The sequence below is a fragment of the Cavia porcellus genome, unplaced genomic scaffold (assembly GCF_034190915.1).
Source record: "Cavia porcellus strain 051 isolate PalLab524CR breed Dunkin Hartley unplaced genomic scaffold, mCavPor4.1 scaffold_25, whole genome shotgun sequence".
In the NCBI taxonomy this organism is placed as follows: domain Eukaryota; kingdom Metazoa; phylum Chordata; class Mammalia; order Rodentia; family Caviidae; genus Cavia; species Cavia porcellus.
This window is the reverse complement of record NW_026947508.1, coordinates 26,205,386-26,229,350: the sequence shown is the minus strand read 5'-3', so window position 1 is coordinate 26,229,350 and position 23,965 is coordinate 26,205,386. Positions and strand designations below refer to the sequence as shown.

The 23,965-nt window shown below is 46.6% G+C and overlaps 1 protein-coding gene across 9 annotated transcripts in view; it reads left to right on the top strand.

Annotated features, from left to right (window-relative positions):
- The window catches only part of Csmd2 (CUB and Sushi multiple domains 2), a 566,560-nt gene that overhangs the window by 168,831 nt on the left and 373,764 nt on the right, over window positions 1-23,965 (top strand). For all 9 annotated transcript variants that reach the window (XM_063236033.1, XM_063236032.1, XM_063236031.1 and 6 more), the window contains exon 4: window positions 21,008-21,202. In XM_063236033.1, coding sequence (XP_063092103.1) covers window positions 21,008-21,202 — 195 coding nt within the window. The remainder of the gene's footprint in view (window positions 1-21,007; window positions 21,203-23,965) is intronic.

Genomic DNA, 23,965 nt, shown 5'->3' with positions numbered 1-23,965 from the left:
TGTTGCTGCAGGGACTGCTCTCCTGACCCTCATTGCTTCTGTTGTCACATGGATGGTGGAAATGAGATCCCCTTCATGGAGTTATCAGCATTCAGGACTGATTTCATGGGTGAACAACCTGTGTAATCACCCAGGACACCATGTTAGCTTTCACACCATGCCGCTGAGATCTTGAAATCCATAACCTTTCTTGATCAATTTCTTCCAGCCTTTGGCTCTAAACATTAGGTAGGCATTCCTACCTGTGTTTAATGAGTTGGTAGACTGGGAAGGCTAAGGGGGCCTCTTTTGCCCAGCTGTCTAGTATCAGTGTAACGTTACTGAGAATCCCTGAAGGCAAGCACAATACTTCCTGTGCACTTTTTGGCAGCACCCAGCTTATGCTCAGACACAAGGGCATCCCTCACCATCACCCTTACCTCTTGCTATTGGCTGGTGCATGTTGAAAATAAGAATGGGGTAACCTGCTCCCAGAAGGACCCCTTAACAAGGGTCTCTGACCTACTCCAGGAAGTTGTATGTTTATGGTGCTAAGCACAGCACACTTTTGTGCTCTGGCACAATTTCAAAGTCAAACAAAGATAAAGCCAGAAGTGACAGGCTCTGACAGGGCTGCACAAACCAGGGAGGACATGGGACCATAAGTCCAAGCTTTTTATCACACCTCGTCCTGAGGTGTCCTCTGTGGGAAGCTGGAAAAAGAGCCAGGAGAAGAGAGTGGGGGAAGAATCACATGTGCATCCTGTGACTCCAACCCAACCTCTGAGTTTCTTATCCAGCCTGTCACCCAGAGGAGTGAGAATCAGAGTGGGTGCTGTGGGCAAGTCTCTGCCTCTGTACCTTCTAGTCGTAAAGACTGAAGGCAAACATTTCCTGAGAGTTTTCCATGTGTCACGCGTCACAGTATTAAAGACTCTATGTACAAGTGTTCATGACTTTATGTGCAAGTGTTCACTCCATCCTCCACGATTGTATAGGAAAGCATTTTGACTATCTCTGTTTTATAAATGATGCAGTGGAGCACAGAGAGATCCAGTGACTTGTCTGATTTACTTGGCTAATTCAAGGCAGAACAAGGACATAGACTCCAGTGTTCCTGACACTGAAACCTGTACTCCCAGCACCTACAACTCCTACCACTCACTCTTCCGGGCTTCACATCTCTGGGGCCTGGGAGGAGGCGTTTTCACAGGAAAGGCATGGATCACACATCCATCCCCTCAGAGAGAGGGAAAAAACGGTTTGGGGCCCCATCTTCAGGGATAAAGACAGAGAAGCAAAGTCTTGATAGGAGGAAAGATGAGTCCTGAAGTCATAAAGGGTGTCAGGAGCCTGGAATGTAAGAAACTGAGGATTCTAGACTTAAATGTGCCAAGAAATATAACCAGTGGCTAGAAGTGCAGAGATCAAAAGATACTGTAATTGCACATATTATGATGAGTTACTAACCGTGTATCTGGGTCTGTTTAAATATATTACCTACACTTCTTCATAACAGTTCTGGGAGGCAAGTGCAATGATTAGCATCTCTACTTTATGAATAAAGTAAGACACAGAGGGTGAGTCCCACATCTAATAAGTGGCAGAACTTGAGTTTGAACTTGGACTACCCGTATACTTATAGCAATTTTATTTATAATAATATAAGCTATAGGGGCTGGGGATTTAGCTCAGCGGCATAAGCGCCTGCCTTGCAAGCAGGCAGTCGTGAGTTCGATCCCTGGTACCGATAAAAAGGAAAAAGACCAAAAATAAATAATAATAATATAAGCTATAAATAAGGCAAACATTTGGCAGTAAGTGAATTAATAACCAGACTGTGGCATGGTCACTCAATGAAATAGTACTCAACAATAAACAAGAATGGACAGCAGACACACACAACAACGTGCCTGAGTCTCTATTATACTGGGTGGAAGCCAGACAAAAAAATAGTACATACTGTGTACTTCCATCCATATAAAATTCTAGAAATTTAAAATTAACCAAGAGAGGGAAAACAGATCAGTGGTGGCCTGGGGAGGATGTGTACAGAGGAGTCGAAGGAAGGATGAACTGTGGAGAGAGTTCCACAGGAGACGTGACTTGTGGCTTCATTATCCTGGTTATAGTGGTGTTTTAAGAGGACTATATTTTAAAGTTTTTTAATATACACTTTATGCATGGTGTCTTGTGTCAACTATACCCCCAAAGAGACTCTGACAAAATTAAAACATCTGCATGCTTGAGTCTCACGGCAGATCAAATGCAAGGCATTAGGAGCAGAACTCAGACATTAGTACTTCTAAACTCTCTTGAGATTCTAGGTGGTTGTCAGACTTCAGAAAGGCTGATGTGCTGGAGAGACAGATGTGTTGACAAATGGTAGTTATTCTGCTTGTGTAAGGAGCTTTAGAAGGGACTTTTCAAAGGAGTGAGATGGCCAGGGCTTCATTTAGTAGATCACCCTGGGAGCCAGGGTGAGGAGGGCAAATTTGAGATTCACAGCTTCAACCGCAGAACCTGTGCACAGGCATGTGGTCTTTGTTTACATTTCCTTCCTTCCCTTGTTTGTGCATTTAATAGCTCTTTACCAAGGGCCAAATAGATCCCAAGAGCCAGCATAAAATAAGGCCTAAGGGTTGGAATGAATGAAACAAATAGAAACTCCTTTCCCCATGGGACTTATATCCTAGAGAAAATAAATATACATCTTATATGATATGTTAGATGCTTAGAAATTCTATGAAGGAAAACATATGAGAACAGCGATGGGAGGGGGTGAGGCTCCAGGCAGCACTTGCAATTTTAAGCAGGGTGGTCAGGGAAAATCTCATGAAGAAGCTGACATTGAGCAAACACCGAAGGAGTTAAGGGAGTGAAACTTGCAATTTGATCTCTAGGAGAAAGATCATTTAAGGGAGAAGGATCTGCAGGTGCAGAGTCCTGTGGCCAGAGTTGGATGAGGGAGCAGTTGGGGAGGGGAGGGAAAGAACAGTTTAGGCAGGGCCTTTCAGGCTGGGGAAAGGACTTTGGCATTCACTCCGAGTGAGAGGGGAAGCTGTTGCCACATTTGAGCAGAAAAGTGGTAATAAATCTATTTTTACAAAGTCATTTGCAAATGAAATGTTTGTTAAATGAATCCCACTTAGAATTCCCTCTGTGAACCCAGGCTGGCAGTAGGGTTCTTGCATGCGGGGGCCGGATTCCACAGAACAGGTGTGTTTGCACAGACCTTGCACACACTTTTCCTGTATTAAATCTTTATGTGACTCTGCTAACCACAAACCCTTCTGGGTGAGAGAACAAACCCCTCAAATAGTAACTCTGCCCGCATACAAATCCTATTCCTCCTCCCCAGGGGCTGCTTCCAGACCAATCTGCTCACCCTCATTAAAAGTGGATGAAGCCTGCAAAGAGGAAGGCAGTGTGCAAGGGAGATACTGTTGTGAGTGGCTGCCTGGCCCTGCGGTCAGAGGCCTGAACAAAGCAACCAGAGCCTCTTCTCTCTAGCCCATCCCACACCAGTCCATTGAAATGATTTATCTTCTGTCCAGTTTGAACAGCTATCATCCCATGCATGAAACCATTAATAGGGTGCCAGGGTTTGTTAAATGTTAAGTTTTTCATATCACTCAAGTCTCTGCTGCAGGGTCCCCTCCTCTAGGATCCCCTCTGGGACTGCCTGTCCTAAATAACTCAACTGGCTGCTACTCTATTTCACTTAATGCCCTCCCTGTCCTCAGGTCTTAATATTTTACATTTGAAGCACCTAAGGATCAGGGATGTGCTGTTTTTTAAAGTCACACAATTAAAGTAGACACATAGATCTGACTACAAAATGGTATTTGAGACCTCTGCTCAAATTGTCATCTTCTCTAAGCTGTCACTGAGTCATTGGCACCCACTTCCTTTCAAACAGGACAGAGTGTACTGGGCCAGAAGATCCCATTCCCAGTGGCTACAGCGCTCCAGCCCTCCATAGCATAATGGGACATCAGTGGCTGCCTGTGGGAAGGGATGGACTTGCAAAGAGCTGGGCTCCCAGGATGTGGCCAGGGTGTCAGCCCTCAGAAGGTGCCTGCAGCATCAGCTAAAAGCCTTGAACGTGCCCTGTTACAGCCGTTGGAGGACTGGTACAGAGGGTGAAACCAGCAGAGGCTCCTCGGGCCGTGGCATTCCGAGTTCCCTTGCTTTTGAAATAGGAGGTGAGCAAGGGAAGGCAAGGATGCTTTCTGTCCCACTGATGAACAGGGCTTAGGTTTAGGTCTGGTACTAGCCAGGAATGGGAAATAAGGGCAAAAGATAAAGTCAGAAATCCTGCCCTGAGGTTGTCCTGAAAAAGGACCGGAGATGTGGCCCCTGTCAGACTCTGCCTGCCCTGGGCACATTGCCAGAGCACTGCCTCCCAGGTCCAGGGTCGCCTTCAAGCCAGATATATCCCCGGTCCCCAGTCAGTGAGTGCTTAGATGTTATGTACGTGGACTTCTGCTAAAGGAAAAATGCAGCGCTCTCATCCTCCAGAAAGACCTGCTAGCATAGGGAGGAGGCAACTGATTCCCAAGCTCAGACAGGTTGGCAAACGAGCCTTTCTGTTTCCACAGGAAATGCATACGCCCCCAGCTCCCAGCAAAGGCTTCTGCTCCAACACCCTCTCATCTGCCTATGATTATTTGCTCACAGTCAGTCCCTCCATAAGACCATGAACCCCTTGTAGGCAGGGCCTGCATCTGGTCTATGTCCCAGTCTCCAGTGCCTGACACAGGCTGCCCTATAGAGTGATGCAATAAATTAGTGACTAATTAGGAAAAAACCACTTTCAGAAGGCATCAAGTTTCCGAGCCAGCAGACTGATAATGTCTGAGAGTAGATCTGGCTCCCAAGGCCTTTGCGTGTTGAATAATTGAGGGATGCCAGAGGCAGAGCAGATGTGGGCTTTCTCAAACCTCACATAAATGAAAGACAGTTTCCAACACAGACTTGAGGCTGAGCTCCATCCCGGGGCCCCTGTGGGCTCACCTGATGGAGAGGATAGCCAGGGCCAGGTTCACAGCTTAGGCCCGAGAAAACAGCATGCCCTAGGCACACTGGGAGCCAATTCAAGTGGCTGGGGACAGGCTAGGGCATCACTGCAGACCAGTCCAAACTCCTGAGATCCTGTAAAGAAGGGCACCGGGGACAGAGAAGACAAGTGACCACCCTTGCTGCTTTGGCTTCCCAGAATGTAGAACTTTCAATACTAAACCTGGCTATGACACCTCTCAGGCAAACTGGGACTAAGTGTGACACAGAGAGTGAGGCCTGAGAGCAGAAGAGTGTGACCAAAACATGCAGGGACATCCAGGGAGGATTTTGTGCTCCTCTCTGTGTTTGCTGAGAAGGGAAGACAGTACTGACGTATGGCTGTCACTGCACCAGACAACAAGCAGGACTGAGCCCTCACAGTCTTGCTCGGGGAGTCAGAACCCTCGTGGCCTCTAACCCTGACCACTAAGCCAGCATACTTCTTTTTTCCATAAAATCAATAGGACACCATTGTGCCGTGAGGGAACACCCTTGGACATTCTGAAGACCAAGCCTGGCTACTTTAGCTATCTTGAAAGGTCACAGAAGGAGACAAGCAGGCAGGTACCATGCCACATGTTAGGGGTATGGCAGCTGTGTGAACAGCTGTTAGGGCATCCCCAGTCGCAAGCATCTACCCAATGCTAAGTGTTTCCATTTTCTATTACTGTGTAACAAACGGTTACTTAGCTTAAAACACCTTTATTACCTCGTCACTTCTGTGGGTTTGAAGTCTTGCCCAGCTTGACTAGGTTCTGTACTTGGGGTCTCACAAAGCTGGAATCCAGGTGCTCTCTCTCCAGCTCACAGGACTGTGGGCAGGATTCATTCCTTTCAATTGTAGAATCACTGAAGCTTGCTTCCTCAAGGTTAGCAAGAGAATCTCTGTTGCTTTAATCTCTGATCCCTAAACCCTTGGCGTCCCCTGATTAGGTCAAACCCATCCACACTAATTTCCCTTTTGATTAATTTAGAGTCAGAGAATTGGAGGCCTGAGTTACATGTGCAAAAGAATGCTTTCACCATTGCTGTGTAAATTTCTGAATCATGAGAGTGACATTCCACCATATTCATGGCTGTCGCCCACATCTAATGGAAGAGAACTGCGGGGGTAAACCCTAGACTGAGACCCCTAAGAATCCTTGCAGAATTCTGCTTATGACACCAGCAGCACACTAACTCATTTAGTTTTCAGAACAATCCTAGGAGATGTGTGCTATTATCCTGTTCATTTTGCAAGTAAAGAAATTGAAGCAGAGATTGGGTAAGCAATAAGCTGGGTCCCACAACCAATACAACCCAGGGTTTGTTGGAGCACAGGTTCACAGAGCAAGGATCAGTGGCAGCCAGAGGAGGAGGGGAAGAGAAGCCCACCCAAGTCCTCACTGCTGTTTCATAAAGTGTTGCCATGGAAACTCTGCATGAAGCATCACTTAAAGAGCTGTTTGATTATTTTTTGGGGGGTGGCATCCACAATCACAGAGCAGCAGCACAAACACATACACACTGTGGCTGAGTTAAAAGGTGGACATATGCCAGGGGAGCCGGATCATGCGTTGATAAATGAGTATGCCCACTGGAAGGCTCAGGATTCTGGTCAGTGTCCCTGCTGCAATAACCCAGACCTGGGAAACTTTCAGGTCCTGGAGGTGGCAGGCTCTGTCTTCAGCAACTGTGGCCTAGAAAGCTCTTGTTCAGCTGCCCACCTTTGTCTCCAGCAACTGGTCCACCCTTCTGAGGCCCTCCCTGCATAGCCATTCCTGGGCCTTCTCACATCAGCTATCTTGATGCCTTTGCCCATCCAGGAGTGGAATCGGCCTTTATGGACTCACAGAAGCTACACTTTGACATGCAGACCCAAGAGGCCCAAACCCGCCCACTGGTGACCCCTCCAGTGAGTTTCATCTCTCATCCTGATATGGCAGGTCTGGGACACTTACTAATCTTATCCTAATTGTTAAAGCCAAGGCTGGCATTGCAAACAGATGAGTCAGGAGGTACAGGTAATAGTTAGGATGGCACAATTATCATTATGATAACCAGGGCCTATGCAAAGTGCTTTATCTACATTATGCCCGGTTGCTCACTTTTCAGCTCATTCAACTAAATATTTATTGAGCAATGACTCTGTGCTACATGCTGGGTACACACAGAGGTATGAGTTAGACAGGTTCCCTGCTTATGTGGAGCTTATATTCTAGACGGGTAGACATTTAGTAAAGAAAAAAAGTAGGGAAACTTGCAAAGAATTAAAATAGAACAGCCCTCTGCTTGGATGTGTGTGGAGAGGGCCGGGCACTGGAAGGAGTAATAGGTAAATAGACAAATGGTGGGTGGGGAGATCCACATCAAGAATAGGTACAGTTAGTGCAAAGGACTTAAGCCAGGAACTGATTTGGCGAGTTTAGGAAACAGAAATGTCCCTTGGGGTTGGAGAATGGTGAGTGAAAACCAGAGGATACTGGCAGAGGCTGTGAAGTATACTTTGTACCCCTGAGTAAAGAGAATGGGTATTATTTGAAAGCAGATGAGCTTTTGGAGAGTTTTCAGCAAGGGAGAGACACACTTTCACGGTTGCAAAATACCCCTGGCTTCTGTTTGAGGAATGGGTGTGTGGGGCTGAGCAGGGAGTTGGGGACATCGGTCTTTGTAGATCCTGAAGGGAGATGGTGGAGGCTTGGACAATGGTAGCAACAGAAAGGTCTGAAGGAAATGCATGGCTTGGAGTTAGCTGATGGTTTGGGCACGGGGCTAGGGAAAGGAGAGGGTTCTGGAATATTCTAGAATTGAGGCCGGAACTTCAGAGTTAATAGAAACTTCATCCACAGAGCAGCTCTATGGTTTTCTGCATTGCATAACTGAAAAGAGCAGGCTCATGAAGGCCCCATAGCTGCCGCAGAGTGAACCTCAGAGATATGATGCAGAGTTAAAAGAGGACAATTCTGTATGATTCTCTTACAGGAGGCATTTGGAGCAGTGAAATTCATGAGCAGAAGGGCAGTTGTTAGGGAATAGGGGAAGGAATGGGAATCAGGGTGCAGAGGGCACAGGGGTGCATCTCTGCCTGAGGAAAGCAGTTCTGTGGCCAGATGGTGGTGATGGCACCATAACTCTGTGGAAGGACCAAGCACCACTGAACTGTAGTCTAAAGCATGGCTAGGATGCTGGAATTCACGTCATATGTATTTTACAATCTAAGCAAACAAGCCCACGATTGTACAGCTGACAAGAGGCCAAGTCAGGTTTGAGCTGGGCCCAGCAGACTCGAGCCTGGTCTATTTCATTGCTCTGTGGCACTGCCTGCAGGAACACCAAGTCTCAAACTGACCCCAGCATCAGGGTGGGGACAGGAAGTGCACTGGTGTGGGCACAAAGGGAGGAACAAACCCCCAAGTACCTGTGAGTTGGATGCTGCAGTAGAAAGAGAAACAATAGGAAGTGGACCAAATCTCAGCAGTCGTCTAAATGTAGACATATATGAAGGCACACCTTAGAAATCATGGTGCTGATGGCAATGATAACAACGACAGTGATGACACTGCTAGCCCCAGTTTGTTAACGTATCTGTGCCAAGCCCTTCACACAAAATATTTTGTCCATCCTCACCATAACCCTACAATGCAAGTACCTTTCATTATCCCAATTCTACAGATGAGAAGACTGAGGCCAAACAACTTGGCAAGACTTGCTCAAAGCTGCCCTAGAGTAAGTGGGAATAACAAGTGCCATTCTGATCTGTTTGTTGCCAGAGCCTTGTACCTTTCTAGCAATGGCCGAGGTTAAATGAGGAGACTAATTAAGAAAGTGTAACTGTGCTTGCTCCTCGGCATTCTATTTTTTGGGCCAACTTGAAGGGACACAGGGTAATTATTTCCTGGAATGAGCATCCTCTGCACAGGCCCCAGGATGCTCCACACTCAGCCTCCCGCGTGGAAGCTGACACTGCATTTGCTTGGCAACAAGTCACAACAGAGCACAGCCCACTCCCGCCCCGCCCCACTCAGGTGGCCCCTCACAGGGGAAAATAAGATAAAACAAATCAAGCTGAGCTCCTAATTCACATTCCATCTCCGGCAGCTCCTTGATGATAAATAATTCTGGAATTGGAAATGAGGCAGGCAGGAGGCGCACGGAGATCCGGGCAGTGTGGCTCCTCAGCTCACTTCACTGAGGATCCTCCTCTGCCTCCTTGGGGTGAGCAAGGCAGGGCCCACGGGTGGTGAATGCGCTCTGTCACCACCTCTTCCTTTAAAAGCTGTTTATTTTAAAAATCGCTGGAAAATATCCACAGTGAAACTTTCCATCTTCGCCAGTTTTAAGTGCCCGTTTCACTGGCACTGAGAACACCCACGTTGTGCAGCCATTGCCAGCGGCCCCTCTAGAGTTTTTCAGCTTTCTTAACTGGACTCGCCTGCTGGGGAACCCTAACTCCTCATTTCCCACCATCACACTCTCGATGTCTGTGAACTCGGCAATTCCAGAGACCTCACGGGAGTGGGATCAGATGGTATTTGGCATTTGCAACTGGCTCGTTTCACTTAGTATCGTGTCCCCGAGGCTCATCCATGTTGTAGCAGCTGATGGATGGAGTGTCGTTCTTACTGACGGCTGAGCAGCTTTCCGGTGGACAGATACACTGTACTAAGTTCACATCCCGATAGACCCAGGGGTTGCATAGTGCTGCATGCATATGCCTCATCGCCTTCACTCCATAGTCAGCTTTGACTGTGCATAATTGAGGATGAAACGGGACCCTCTGTGGGACTGCCACCCGCACAGTGCATGCACACCCCTCTACTGACCTAACTGGATCTCACTCTGTGCCCTGCCTATTTCAGCAGCAGAGGGCTGTATCAGCCCTCTGTGAAGGCTGTGTGGTGCCTTTTGCAGTGCGTATCCGAACCCTGGCTGTGTCAATTACCAAGCTGTGACCTGGGATAGTTAATTTGTGTCTGTTTCAGTTTCCTCATCCGTAGACCTAGAGTGATAACTACCTACTCTAGAGCTGGGGGAAGAGGTGTAGGAATTAATACCAACCCTTGACCTATGCTGGGCACCTGATGGGTATTTTGCACAGACTAATTTGGCCCTTAAAACTTCTTTAGGTGGTCATAGTATCATCCTCTTTATAGATGAGGAGACTTGGTTTCAGGGACTTACCTAACAACCCTTGCCAGTGAGCTGTGGTGCTGGATGGAATTCTGCTCTTACCTACAGGAAGTGCCCAGCAAATGACAGCCAGTCTCATACATTTTGGACACAGTTCTAGCTGGCTTCTGGGTCAGTGAAATCAATTCATCTCCCTCAGGGAGCACAATCAGTTTTAACAGGCAAAGCCCTCATTTGGCCTGGACATTCTGAACTAGGGGCTAGATTGGTGGTCTGCTGAACTGAGAAAAAGCACTAAGGATCCATGCCTGACCTTGGGAGTCTATCAATCCTGTCTTCCTGGGAAAGGGGCCTGTGTGTGTTATCATTTCTCAGAACATCCTCGACTCAAACACAGAATCCTACTTTGAGACCACGTGCACCACACAGCCCTGGCTGATGTCAGACAGGGGTGATGTGGATCCCAGGAGGAAAGGCAGGGCAGGAAGCAAGACCCTGGGCTGGAGTTTGGAAGAAGGTGGGGCTTGAGACTTTTACTGCAGACAGGAATTCAGGAGCTAATCACATTAGGAACAGGTGCCTGCAAAACAGAAATATGTAGTGCAGCTTCCTCACCTCTGTCTGGGCTGGTGCCAACCCCTCTACCTGGAACACCCTTCCTTCTCTGCCCGAATCATAGTGAACGCCTCTTCCTGGAAATGCTTCTGAATTACTGCTTCTCATCGTCCCTGAGGCTGTGAACCACAGGCTAGAGACCCGGGCAGCTCAGGGCAGCTCAGAAGAGAAACCGGGAGGAAGCTCTCAGGTCCAGTGGTCTGCAGGGCCACCTCTTACCTCTGTGTTTCCCTAGTTAGTTTAGGGTTAGGTGGGACCAGTGACTAGTGTTGGGATCCAGAGGAGGCCTTTCAGCTCAGAGCAGCAGGACCAACAAAAGTAATGTAGGTGCAAGCAAAAGCAGGGGCAGTTGGCCATGTTCCAGCCCCAGGGCCATCTGCTTCCCTTAGTTACTGACCAGCTTCTCTCTATTGTGTCTCCAGCCTTTCCTGATTGCCCTCACATCTTCTCTTCTCACAAGGAACTTGAGGGATTTAGGTATAATCACATTGCTATATTTATTGAGCATTTATTATGTGCTAGGCATATAATTATGTCATAAACATTTTTTGCATAGTCTGTCTTACTTAATCCTTTCAACAGCTCTAGACCCAGGCATATGATTATCCTTATTTTACCAGTGAGAAAGCTGAGATGAGTAAAAGAGCAGAAACTTGCTGTTTAGTTACAGAGCCGGGGTTTGAGCATAGCCCACCGTACTCTAGCTTCTACTCCTTGCCTGTATACTCTGCTACTGGTTCTCCAGCCAGGAGGACCAACATGAATTCAAGCCCAGGTCTGTAGTTTGCCAGAGCCATTTCTGAGCCCTGGTGTACATGCCTTCCTGGTCCCCACATCTGTCATCCCCTGCCAGAGGTTGACCAGAGTGCAGGCAGACCTGTTGGTATGGGCATGACTTTGGCACCTGGAGGCGTTTTGTTTGTGTACCGGGACATCTAGGAGAAAGGTTTATTAGTCCATAGAGAGTTTACAGAAACAGATCCGTGTTTTGCATCACAAATGTGGGTTGTTTATTTGAATACGTGGGTGTGTGCTGTATTTGTTGTTAGGTGCATGAATGTAAAGGCTGTATACAGCCTTCAGGGTGTAGCTCTCCAGCAGGGTGTTAGCCTAGCATACCCAGGCCCTGGCTTTAGATTCTAGCACCAGAGAACCAGGGGACACAAGGAAGAGGTAGGCAGGGATGGTGGCACATGCTTACAGTCCCAGCACTCTGGCAGACTGAGGCAGGAGGATGGCAAGTTCAAATCTAGGCTGAGCAACTTAGTGAAACTGTCTGAAAATGTGAGAAAGAGGAAGAGAGAGAGAGGGGGGAAAGGAAAGAGCAAAGGGCTGGAGGCATAGTGAAGGCCGTGGGTTTATTCCTCACAGTGGAAAAAAGAAAAAGAGCTGCATAGCGATGCATTCTGCAGGTGTCTGTTTCTGTGCAGTACATCTATGTGTGCACGGATGTGTGAGCACATGTGTAAAGGGGAGGCTCTATGCGTGAATCTCTGCAAGTGTGGACTGTAAGAGGACCTGGGTGTGCCTCTGCTTACGTGTGAACGCATCCCTGGATCTAATGGAGAGCTTTCTAGGAGTGGAGCCACCCCAACTCCTGTCTCTATGAACCTGGATGGAGGACTGAATTAGTCAGTCTCTGTCTCTACCGTGGTCTCCTGGAAGACTTGGGAGACATCACTCACTCTAGGGTGCAGTGAAACTGAAGGGTCAGTAAAAGGGCAGGGCCTGCTTTTCCCCTCTGTTCTGATTCTTAAGCTGCCAAGTGCGCACCAGGCAGCATCTTTAAGGAAGCTGAGGTAACTATGGGAAGGTAGCCTGAAGCCAAATTCTTAGCCAGAGCACCACACATGTTGCACAGCCACTACCTCAGAGTGACACCACAGCTAGGAAAGACCAGTGGGGTCACGTCCCAACTCCACCAGCTCCTGGTGATGTGAATATGAGCAGGCTACTTGCCCGTTCTGGCTCTCAGTTTTGTTACCTGTAAAATGGGCATAGTCTCCACTTTGGTATTATCAGATCGCAAAAAGACAGAATAAGGTATAGTGTACTTACTTGTAAGTAGGCAGTGACTGATGATGAAGAACAGAGAGAATAAGAATACTCAGAATTTGCTATAGGGACTCAGATTCACACAATTTTTACTCATTGTCTCTTGTAATCACTGTCTGCGCTGTGCTTTGCAGAAGGTTCAGGAAACAGGTGCATGGTTGCACTTTGGGCCCCTCTGTTTAGCTCTCAGGCCTTTGGGCTTGTTTCCTCCAATGGGATGCAAGTTCAGCTGCCTCTGACTTTGAGAGAGAGAGATGGCTGTGAGGTGTCCTGGGGCCACAGGCCCTAGACAGGGAGCCAAGTAGAGGAAATGGGGACCCTGAATTCCTTGGGCATTGGCAGGTGAGATATTGCCATGGACATCTCAAGTAGGGCTGGACCCAGGGAGCTCTGCCCTATTAGCCAGCAAGACAAGACATAGAGGACTAAGACTTGGGGAGGGAGCTGCATAGCCTGGTCCAAACGGACCCCCACACTTTGGAGATGAAGAGAAAGCTCGACCACTTATGCAGCCTCGGGGCACAGTCCTGACAAGGGATGGGATGACCACAGAGTGGACAGCCTTCTGGGAGTTATAGTTCCTAGTCTGAAGGCAGGACCATCCTGCAGCTAGATTCAGCATCTCCTTTTCCAGTTCCTTTGCCAGGATTGGCTCGGGGCTGAGCTCCAAAGGATGACATTTTATTTGCAGTTAGACCAGGCAAGGCCAGTCACATCTGGTTCTGGCCATATAAAGCTCCACAACTTTGGGCCCACCAAGCCTAAGTGTCATTCTGTCTCAGCCCAGTGGAAAATATACCATGAGGTGAACATCATCAGATCAAAAGCTAGCCTGTCCCTTTGCCCTTCTGCAATATGAGCTGCTCTCTGTCAGTAGTAACTGTTTGCCTCTCTGGTAAGAACTGATCTTCCCACCAGAAGTCACTGACCAATGGGAACAACAAAACCTCAGGCCATCCCTGCTGCCAGAAAATCATAGGTGTGCATGTGTCCAAAGAGGATCTTATTTGTTGAACTATATATTTAAAAAGTGTGTGTTGGCCTGGAAAGCTGTATCTAAACATCAACTATCATTGCTATTGTTGACTTATTATAATGCACATGAATAAGGAAATAAAGCAACTGGGGTCTACCTTATCTGAGAATCCAGCACCTCCTGAAGTGTGTCCCCCAGAGCAGTTCAGAGGGTAATGATGTTACTGGGGTGGGGGTAGTGAGAGGAGAGATTTTATAGACACATCTTTAGAAATTCTGGATTGAGCAAGGCTAAACAGGTTTCTTTCCTGCAGAATGTAACAGATAAACACATGAGCTCTGGTTTCTTCAAGAGGAAAGGATTTCTGAAGTATTATCTAAAATTAGCTAGCCCACTGAATGTTTTCCTCATGGAATTTATTTCTCACCCACTGTTGTATGAAGTAGACTTTGGAAAACATTTCTAGGCTCCATTCTCCAATTAATCAAATTTAGCCCAAAATTGCATATACAACTATTCTAACTGTAACAGTATTTTGCAGTGTATCTCCTCAGGGTGCCAGTAACTCTCTACGTGCTTTTCTGTCTAGACACATTTGATCATCCCTGGGCTGGAATGTAGGAGAGGAAGGGAGGTTGGATGGGGAGTGATAGGCCTGGGCTAGAGAAGTTGGCAGAAACTGCCATATGAAGGCTCTGGTGCCAGCCTTCAGCTCTTTAGCCCAGAGACTGAATCATGCCAGTCTCCCCAGATAGGAGCGGCAAGAACAACTGACATTTAGGGTAAAAATGTACTAAGTATTCCAGGGGTTACACTTATACTAAAATAGAATTTGTATTTATCTGAAACTCAAATTTAACTGGGCATCCTATATTTTATTTGGCAACTATATGTTTCAGATTGTGATGATTTCTTTTTGATGTTGCTTCTAAAGAATCACAGGTTAAAAAAAAAAAAAAAAAACAGCAGCCATGGGGCCCTGTAGTCAGCAAGCCTCGAGGATAATTCCAGTCTCAGAGTCTCTCTGCAGCCCCGCTGGTAGGATGATGTAGCTTTTGCAGTCTAGGCTGGTCTGGTGTGGGGAAAGGAACCCAACAGGAGATCTGGTGGGTGTGGGCTGGGCGTGCTCTTGGCCTGACAGGTAGAGGAACTCCAAAGGACACAGCCAGGAAGGCAAAGATACAAACTCGATCGAATTCTGGGAGGTCAAGGCCACACTGTCAGCCAAAAGGCACAGGCACTGAGTCAGTAGCTCAAGGCTTAGCTCCAGCTCTGATGCTAACCTGCAGCATGGCCCTGGAACTGGGCTCCCTGGTCCTCATTTTACCCCTGTAAAAAGTGGACAGTGATAGAACTTTGGTCTGGAGGAGGTGAAATAGTGGAGTTCAAACAAATTGCTAAGCAGAGTGTCAGGCCGTATTAAATGCCTGAAAGGTGACTGCTAGCATTGCGGTTACTGCTTCTATCTGGGTGGCCCTTCAGCTCTCTCTCAGTTTGGTAAAATGGAATTTGGAATCCTAATTTAAAGAATAGTAATGAGATTATAAATTATACACTGGGATAAATGCATAACTGAACACCACTAGTTTTGGGCCAATAGACTATGGCTGTCTGTTTTTAGAAACAAAATTTGATTGGAGTACAAATTGCCAGCAACTGCTTTCACACCACATGGACACACTGAGCTAACATGACAGAGACCATGTTTACTACCTGAGCCTTACAGAGAAAGTGTGTCAATCCAGCACTAGTTTAGTGCTGTGTGTATATATAAAAAACATTAAGCTACACATATATGTATTCATAAAATGTATACATATTACATATTATGCATGTATGTGACATATATATGATAATGTCATTCATATATATATGTATATATCTCACTAAACACATTGCAATTTCCAGCTGGACATTTTACTCCTGCCAGGCATTCTGCTAGTTATACAAAGAATGTCAGCACTGTTCCTATTCCTCAAGGAGACCAGAGAGGAAAACAATTACAAGTTTGCTCAGCTGCTGTTTGGAATCCAGGATGTTATGGCTGAATGAACGGATGAGTTAATTACTTAAAAGGCTGTGTGGCAAGTGCAGAAATTAAAGCGTAAATAAAATCCCAACATAACTTTACAAGAGGACTCAAAAACTCAGTCACTTAACATGTGGGATTGTGAGAATACAGAAGTAATAAAATGACCAGAATAAGCTTGCTTAATTAGTGGACCATGAGTTCCAGGATCCTGGGTGCTGGAGTGGGGATGTAGCTCAGCGACACAAGTGCCTGCCTGGCAAGTTCATTCCTGAGTTCAATTCCCAGTACCTCCCTACTCCCCATGCCAAAAAAACCAGATAGGATCCGGGCACTAATTACCACTGACATTATATTATTATTTGCATTCTATCAAGATTGTTGTCCTGGGGTTTTATGGTTTATACAAGATACTAAGGGCGTCAAGGAGGGATTCATGGAGTAAGCAACACTGAAGAGTAGCTTTGCTGGTTTAGTAGGAGTTTGCCAGTGATTTTATTCCTCCTTCTCTTGACCTGCCCGCTAATCCCAGTCACACCTACATGCACCCATGTTCACTCACACACACGCGCGCGCACACACATACACACACATGCACGCACGCACGCACACACAGCTCCGTCTCTTCCTGGCACACAGAGGGCTGTGGGAAGATAGTCATATCACCTTCTCCCTGAATCCCCTTTCCTAACTCCCTGCCACTGTGTATCAGTCATATAGCCATAGAGATGAGAGAAGTTACTTGATGGACAATAAGAAATCAAAACATATGGAGGGTGCTTGTCCAGAGAGCATAAATGACTCTTCATTATAATATGGGAACCAAAGACTCAAATTAAAAATAAAACAAGGCATGACGTTGCTCTTGCAGCACTCCAACCACAGAGGAGAGTCATTGTCATACAATCATGGAGAATATTATGTTAATTGGCAAGAGCTGGGCTTTGTAGTGGGGGCAAAATTCCCCACAGCTAATCTATAATGGAATTGTTCAATGTCAGGCACAGCTTTAATAATATCGTTCTGGGCTGCGTTGGACGTAAATACACCACTCTTCATTTTGTAAGTAATCAAAGAGAAGCTTTATAGATAGGAGAGCTTGAACGGTCAGAATACCTGTGTTGAAAAACACACAGACAAAACAAAACAAAACAAAACAAAATCAAAGAATACTACATCTTATAAAGGCTTTGCTTTGTGGCTTATTTCCAATCTCCTGTGTCTGTCCAGCAAGATACTCATTAGACACACAACAAAGGACCACAGTTTAAATGTTGCCCTTGACATCATTTAAAAAGTACAAGGATTGGCAGATCAGACTGGAAAAATCAGAGTACTAAGCTTGAACGATCAGGTACTGGCCTTCGTCTTATAAAGTCCCCAGCACAATGTAGGAGGAAGAAAAGACTGGTTTCTTGTGCACCTCTTCTGTGCTCAACTGTCTTGCAGTGGAAAACTGTTAATAGTGGAGTCAGGAAGATCTAGACTCCCTTCCTAGCTCTGCCCATTTCTAGCTGTGTGGCTTTGGGCAAGCAACTTACTGTGCCTCAGTTTCTCCACCTTTAAAAGGAGCATAATATACTATGTCCTACAGGTTTGTTTTGAGGTTTAAATAAAATAAGCTTTTGACTCAGGACCTGAAACATACTAGGAACTGGATGGTAGGTATCATATATCTGATTTTCATCTTGTAACAGCCCTATTATGGGTTGAATTGTGTAGTCTCAAAAAAAAAATACGTTGAACAGTTGTGCTTTTAATGTTTGATTGACCATTTTTATGTCTAAATCTTGTAATCTGAACAACTATTTTGAAGATAATAATATGCAATGCATTAGTGTTAATTAATGTTAATTTTCTATTATTTTGTTTTGAAATTCTGTATCATCATTGTTAGTGTTTTATTGTCATGGTTTTCTTTTGTTTTTAAAATTTAAAAAATGTTGGAGACCTCATTTCTTGTATCTGTGACTATGATCATATCTGGAAATAGGGTCTTTGTGGGTGAGCAAAGAATCATTGGGATGCAACATACCCAGTGTCCTTACAAAAAGGGGAAATTTGGTCCTAGAGACACAGAGGAGACCACAGTGTGAGATGCAGGACTGGAAGGATACGTGTACCAGCTAGAGAACTCTAGAGACTACCAAAAGTAAGAACAGAAAAAGAAGGATTCCCTTACAGGTTTCCTAAAATTTGACCTCATAGACTTCATAACTCCAAGAAAATAAATTTTTGCTGGTTTTGCCCACCTAATTTGTGATACTTTGCTATGGCAGCCCTACAAAATTAATGCAACTTGGTCTGTTTTCAGATAAAGAATTGAAGGCCCAGGGAGTGAAGTTTACAGCTCAATTTCACTCTGTCAGAGTTGGGATTCAAACCCAAGCTCCTCTGAGCCCCAAGTCTACCTGCTTTCCATTCACTGAGTGGCTCATGGGACCAGAGTTTAATATGAAAAAGAAGGTGGTGTTGAGAATGGACCTCCATTCACTGCACCCAGGTCCCAGTGGGAACTCAGGTCAGAGTGGTCTGATTATGAACAGCTCATTAAGTAAAGAGTGGTAAGCATTGGAGGGTAACTTTTTAAAAAGAATTGACTTTTATTTATAGTGATGTTCCAGTCATTAATTTTGAAGGAAGAAAGCCCAAAGCAGAAGCAAGTTCATTAAAAATTTGACATTAGTAATTTAATTAAATCGAATTTTTGCGTCTTGTTGCAGAAAATGAAACGTTAGTTCTACACCACTTCTCAGCCTGTTTTCCCGATTGGCTCTCTCTGCGCACCTCAGCTTGGTTTCTTCCCCAAATGTTTAACTGACATGTCCCTCCCAGTCCCAGCCCCAGCCCCAGCCCCAGCCCCAACACACACACACACACACACACACACACACACACACACACCTGTTATTCTTACTGCCTCCATCCTCAGTCTTCACAAACATATGCCCGTTACTGTCTCAGCTAAGATCCAGAAGCAATGGATCATGAGAAACATCAAGAGAGCAGCAGCAGGGAATCATGGGAGAAATCAAGGGAGTCAGCAGCAGGGGACCATGTGAGATGCCAAGGAAACCAGCTAGCAGCAGTGGGGCATGGGAAATACCAGACGAGTCAGTGGCATGGAATTATCAAAAATGTTAACCTGGGATAATAGAGATGAATTCTTTCATCTGTATTATCTCATTTGTTGGAAGTAGAAAACAGGAAAGGAGAACTCTTTGGTTCTTTAGATCATTTGACAAAAATACAAGCCTATGAGAGAGAAAGAGATCTGCTGTGCTGAGGTCATTGCTTATTTCCAGCATCAAGTAGACCCAGGTCCCCACAAGTCCCCAGCATCTTATCGATCTCCAGGATGGCTGTAAAGCAACCCAGGCTCCTGCCCTCCTGGTCCTATGTCCCAGAGGAATGAACACATCTGATCTTTTGAGCCCCAACTGTGTACGAGGCATGTGCTAGCCAGGCAGCATTTATTATCAGAAACCCCCTCAGCCATCAGATGTTAAAGTTCTCACTCCTTGTCCAGTTGAAGAAGCTAGAGCTCAAAGAGGTCTTGTGGCTCAAACTTTTGCAGAAAGATACTGTAATAGCACCTGGTTTCAGACTCATACCAGGATAGTTTCAAGGTCTGCTATTTTCCTTTGCATCAAACCATTTCCTCCTGGAATGGGAGGACACAAGGAAGGAAGGCTGCTTTTCAGAGGGTTCTGAGATCTGCAGGGCTGATAGAAGGGAGCCAGGTACCACCGGCAGTGTGGGCAGGAAAAGGGCACTGCAAGGGCTTGCGGAGGCCCTTAGAGTCCAGCCTGCCCATCCTTGCTTCCTCAGCATTACTGCCCACCCTCTTCCCAAGGTTCTCTGAACTAGCTTCTCTCTAGCCTCAAGGGCTTTGCACATGCTATGCCCTCTGCCCAAAACACTTTTTGGCTTTGTTAATTCGTACTAATCTCTCAGAGTTCTACCCAGATTTCACTGCCTCCTGGAACTCATCTCTGCCTCTCTGCTTGGTCCATATCCCACCATGCCATTTACACTACCTTTAACTGCACACGTCTCTCACTGATGCTACACTCTCTGCCAGGGTCTGAGGTGCATTATATACCTTAACTCTTTTATTTCTTGAAACAGCTGTCTGAGGAAGGTGCTGTTTGTTGTGCTTCCTATCTTATAAATGAGGGAACAGAGGCACAGAGTAAGAGACTTACCGCAGACCCATAGGAAGTGGACCTAAGTGCAGCTTTGACTCTGTACCACCTCTCCCCAGTCCACTGCCAGCCTCTCACAGACGAACCCCATAAACCTTCCCCAGGGAGTTTGAGGAGCAGTATTGAACAGTGTTCTGGGCAGGGCTGAGACTCCTGACCTGGTCTCATGGTGCTGTCCCAGATGGTGACAGGCATGAGCATTAGGGCACAGGCAGTTCCAACCCGGGGGAGAAAGGCAGAGGCGTGGGGACCTGGGTCTGGTGGACCAAGCAACACACAGGCAGGTCAAGATGCTCTTGCACCCTTAACCAGCGCATTTCCTCTAGACGATGAGTACACACTGGCAGCCGTAATTGTGTTGGCTCTGGTTGCACACTGCACGTTGTGTTCCCCAGCTCCCAATTTTCCTGCTTTCAGCAAGTCCAGTTAATGAGAACTCAAGTTCTTATTTTCCCAGCTCACGGCCTATTCCAGCAACTTCGACTAACCAACTCCTTCAACTCCCCAAACATGCTGGGCACAGGACACCTCTGGCTGCCAGGGCAGATCACACATGAAGGAGAAAGGACATTGGGTTTAATGAGATATTGCTCTGTGCCATGATCTGTCCCTTCCTTTGAGTCTGACATCAGGGTGGCCATTCCCAAGAGATTGAAGTGTTCGACCTGGTTTTGAGTCTATAGCAATTAGGATGAATGTCACTCACATCTAGGGTTGTGCATTGGAAAAATCTACATGTTTGATTCTAAGTCACCTGGGTAGCTGGCTGCTTCTTGCCCTGTGATCTCTTGCAAGTGACCCATTCTCTAGGAGTTGGCAGTCTTGAGAAGCACAGGTCAGCAGAGGCCAGCTCCATTCACGGAAAGAAAGATGACCACAAGGCAGCTGACTGGTGATGGGGTGTTGCTAAGCAGTGTGATGTCAGGAACTGAACCCACCTCGCTGACCACGTGTCCTTTCTTCTCCTTACAGTTCTCCCCAGCCACACGTGTGGGAACCCAGGGAGGCTGCCCAATGGCATCCAGCAGGGCTCAACCTTCAATCTTGGTGACAAGGTCCGCTACAGCTGCAATCCTGGCTTCTTCCTGGAGGGCCATGCCGTGCTTACCTGCCAGGCTAGCTCTGAGAACAGTGCCACGTGGGACTTCCCCCTGCCCTCCTGCAGAGGTAGGTGGCAAGAAAGAATCTGAGAGAGTGAGAGGCATCTTGGAGGGGATGTTGGGGCTTAGGGTTAGCCTCCCCTGCATGACATGCAGTACCCACTACAGGAGCCCAAGTCTGGAGAACACCGAGAGACCCAAGAGTCTCCGGCTTCTACAGGTTTCTCATCCTTGCCAACCTCCTAGACCTCAGCTGTGCACTGCCAATTTCCTGCCCTTACACCAAGGATCCTATTTTTTGCCAGTCTACCCTGCCTGTGGCCCCTACCTCAGGGGAAGTGCCCGCTCCCTTCCCCATTCCCTTCCCTTTACAGATCATCACTCCCATTGTACATGGGTCACTAGCTTGTGCACTGATCTCACACTGACCATGTGTCCTTCCTGTTTCCTGGAGCCTCAGCTTCTGTCCCTATTTAATGGTTTGTTTCTGCCAACCCCCCCCATATCTTTGAAGCATACTTACCCCAACAACCCCTCAAAATAAATGCCACCCAGCCCACATGACCAAGGCCCCATTTGTCCAAGGCTTTCCTGAGCTCTGCAAGTCCCAAGTTTGTGAAATCTCCCAAGTCCCAAGCAAGCCAGGACCCTGGTCACCGCAATTCCAACCTTTTCCTCATTGCCCACCCAACTCATCATAGCCAAGCTTCTAAAATAATTTCCAGTGATTCTTATCTGTGATAAAAAAAAAGTACTCAATCATTTTGGAAAAACTTAGAAAACACAGCACAGAGAAAAAATAAAATATATCCATTTTGAGCATGACTTTTGTGTTTTCCTTCCTAGTTCCTTCTAATACATGTTGCACATATGCATATATTACAGTATATTCTTAGACTGGCATTTTACTGAATGTAGATGAATTTTAACCACCTCTAAAGAACTCTCATCCCCCGTAAGAGTCCCCATCCACCCACGCAGCTTTGCATCTTGGAAGCATGGACTGCATTTGTTTCTCTTCTCCCTGCCCAGTCATTTCTTTGCAGAGTTGGGGCCTTTGCCTCTCTGTTCTATACCATGTTGACTAATCAGATTGGAATGTTTTGGTCTTATATTCCTTGGCCTCTCTGCATCCCTTCGCATTCCAGACCACTCTCTTCTTAAATTCTCATCTTTAATTTCCATGGATACAGAACACCTAAATATGAATCCAGGAGGAGTTCAAGAAATTGACAAATAATTGGAGCAAATAACTCCTTCTTTGGTTCAAGTTCTACTTTTCCCTTGGAGGAAGCTCTTGTGTAATTACTCTCAAAAGATGAGCTCTTGTCTTCTGCCATACGTGCACACTTTTCTAAACATTGATAACAGGGATGAAAATAGGCAGGCATACCTGTTCCCCTTATTCTCACTCCCATGGCAGACATAATTAATCAATCACAGCATCGTTTTTGTTTGCTTCCAGAGACAGATGTAAAGTTTTTCCAATAGGCCAGCCACAACCAATCAATCTAAATTGCCACTTGATTCCATGTTTTTTGCCCCTCTTCAGCCAACAGAATTGGCCTTCACCATTCGATCCTTATTGTGGAGCTCCATGAGATTGCAGCCCCCTTTCCTGCCTTCCTGAATTCCATCCTCTCAGGTCCCCTAAATGGCAGGGGCACCTTGGAAAGATAGGCTCTTATCTTTCCAACCTTCTGCATCATCTATCACCATGTCCCTCTGTGCTGGCTATTCCTGCTACCTTGACCATTCCTCAGGAGGACTCTGTGACAGTCTAGGCCTTCTCTTCTCTCTCCTGCTTTCCGAGTGTCTCCTGTAGACAGCCATTATCCAGTCACTGACAGGGTCAAATTCGGTTTCCTTACCTGGAAGCCCGAGGCCCTCCTGGGAAGATTCCCAGGCCTACCTTCCTACTTTGTCTCTCAGTCTCCTCTTTCAGTCTCCTCTTAAGTAACTCCCAATTGAGCTTCACAGACAATGCTCCATTCCAAACACACCAGGGGAGCCGACTGAGGATAGCAAGGTCAAATCTTTCTTTCAGAAAAGCTTTGGCCTGGAGGTTCCCTCTGACAAGGACTGATGTGTGGTTCTGCTCAAAGGCTAAGAGAAAGCGAAATGGTTCTCCAACTCCTGGAGGCCCTGCCCCCCACCCATCACCGCAAGCTACAAGAGTATCCCGAGAAGCAGCCTCAATAAAGTCAATGCTTTTCTGAAAATGATTTTCCAAAGTTTTCTTTCTTGGGAGGTCAAGCTAACCAGGAGTGAAGGGTGCTCGCCCCATTCCCACCCGGTCCTTGCTAGGAGCCGTGATTGTGTCAGAGTTGAGGTGCGTGTGGTCAGAAAGGATTAAAAGCCTCCATCTTTCTTTCTCTTATGTTGAATTTCAAGGGTTGGCATTGTGAGTGGCTAAACCTCATCCAGTGGGGAGTGGTCTATAAATATTTACTGCATGGATGGTATTGGATAGGTCTGATCAACCAGCAGAATGGCCTGCAATCATGAGGGAAATTTCCAGACTGGGTTGTACACCTGCCTGGCAGGTCTGGGTGACATAACCCCTACAATCCAGGGTTTCCTGTGTGTCCACTCCACATAGGAGGTGTTCTGGGCTCACTGCCAGGGGCCCGGTCTGGAGTGAGCTCAGGGTGAGGGAGGTAGCAGGAAGAGAGGCAGAGCAAGTGTGAGACTCCCAAGGAGGCCACCCCTGCTCCACTGAGGCGTGGTCCAGCTGGCAGAAGGCAGGAGGCAGGCTGTGATCTTCCTGTGCCTTTGGGTCACTGTGGGCATGTGTCAAAGGCAGAGGTCCCTGGGAGATGCTGAGCTT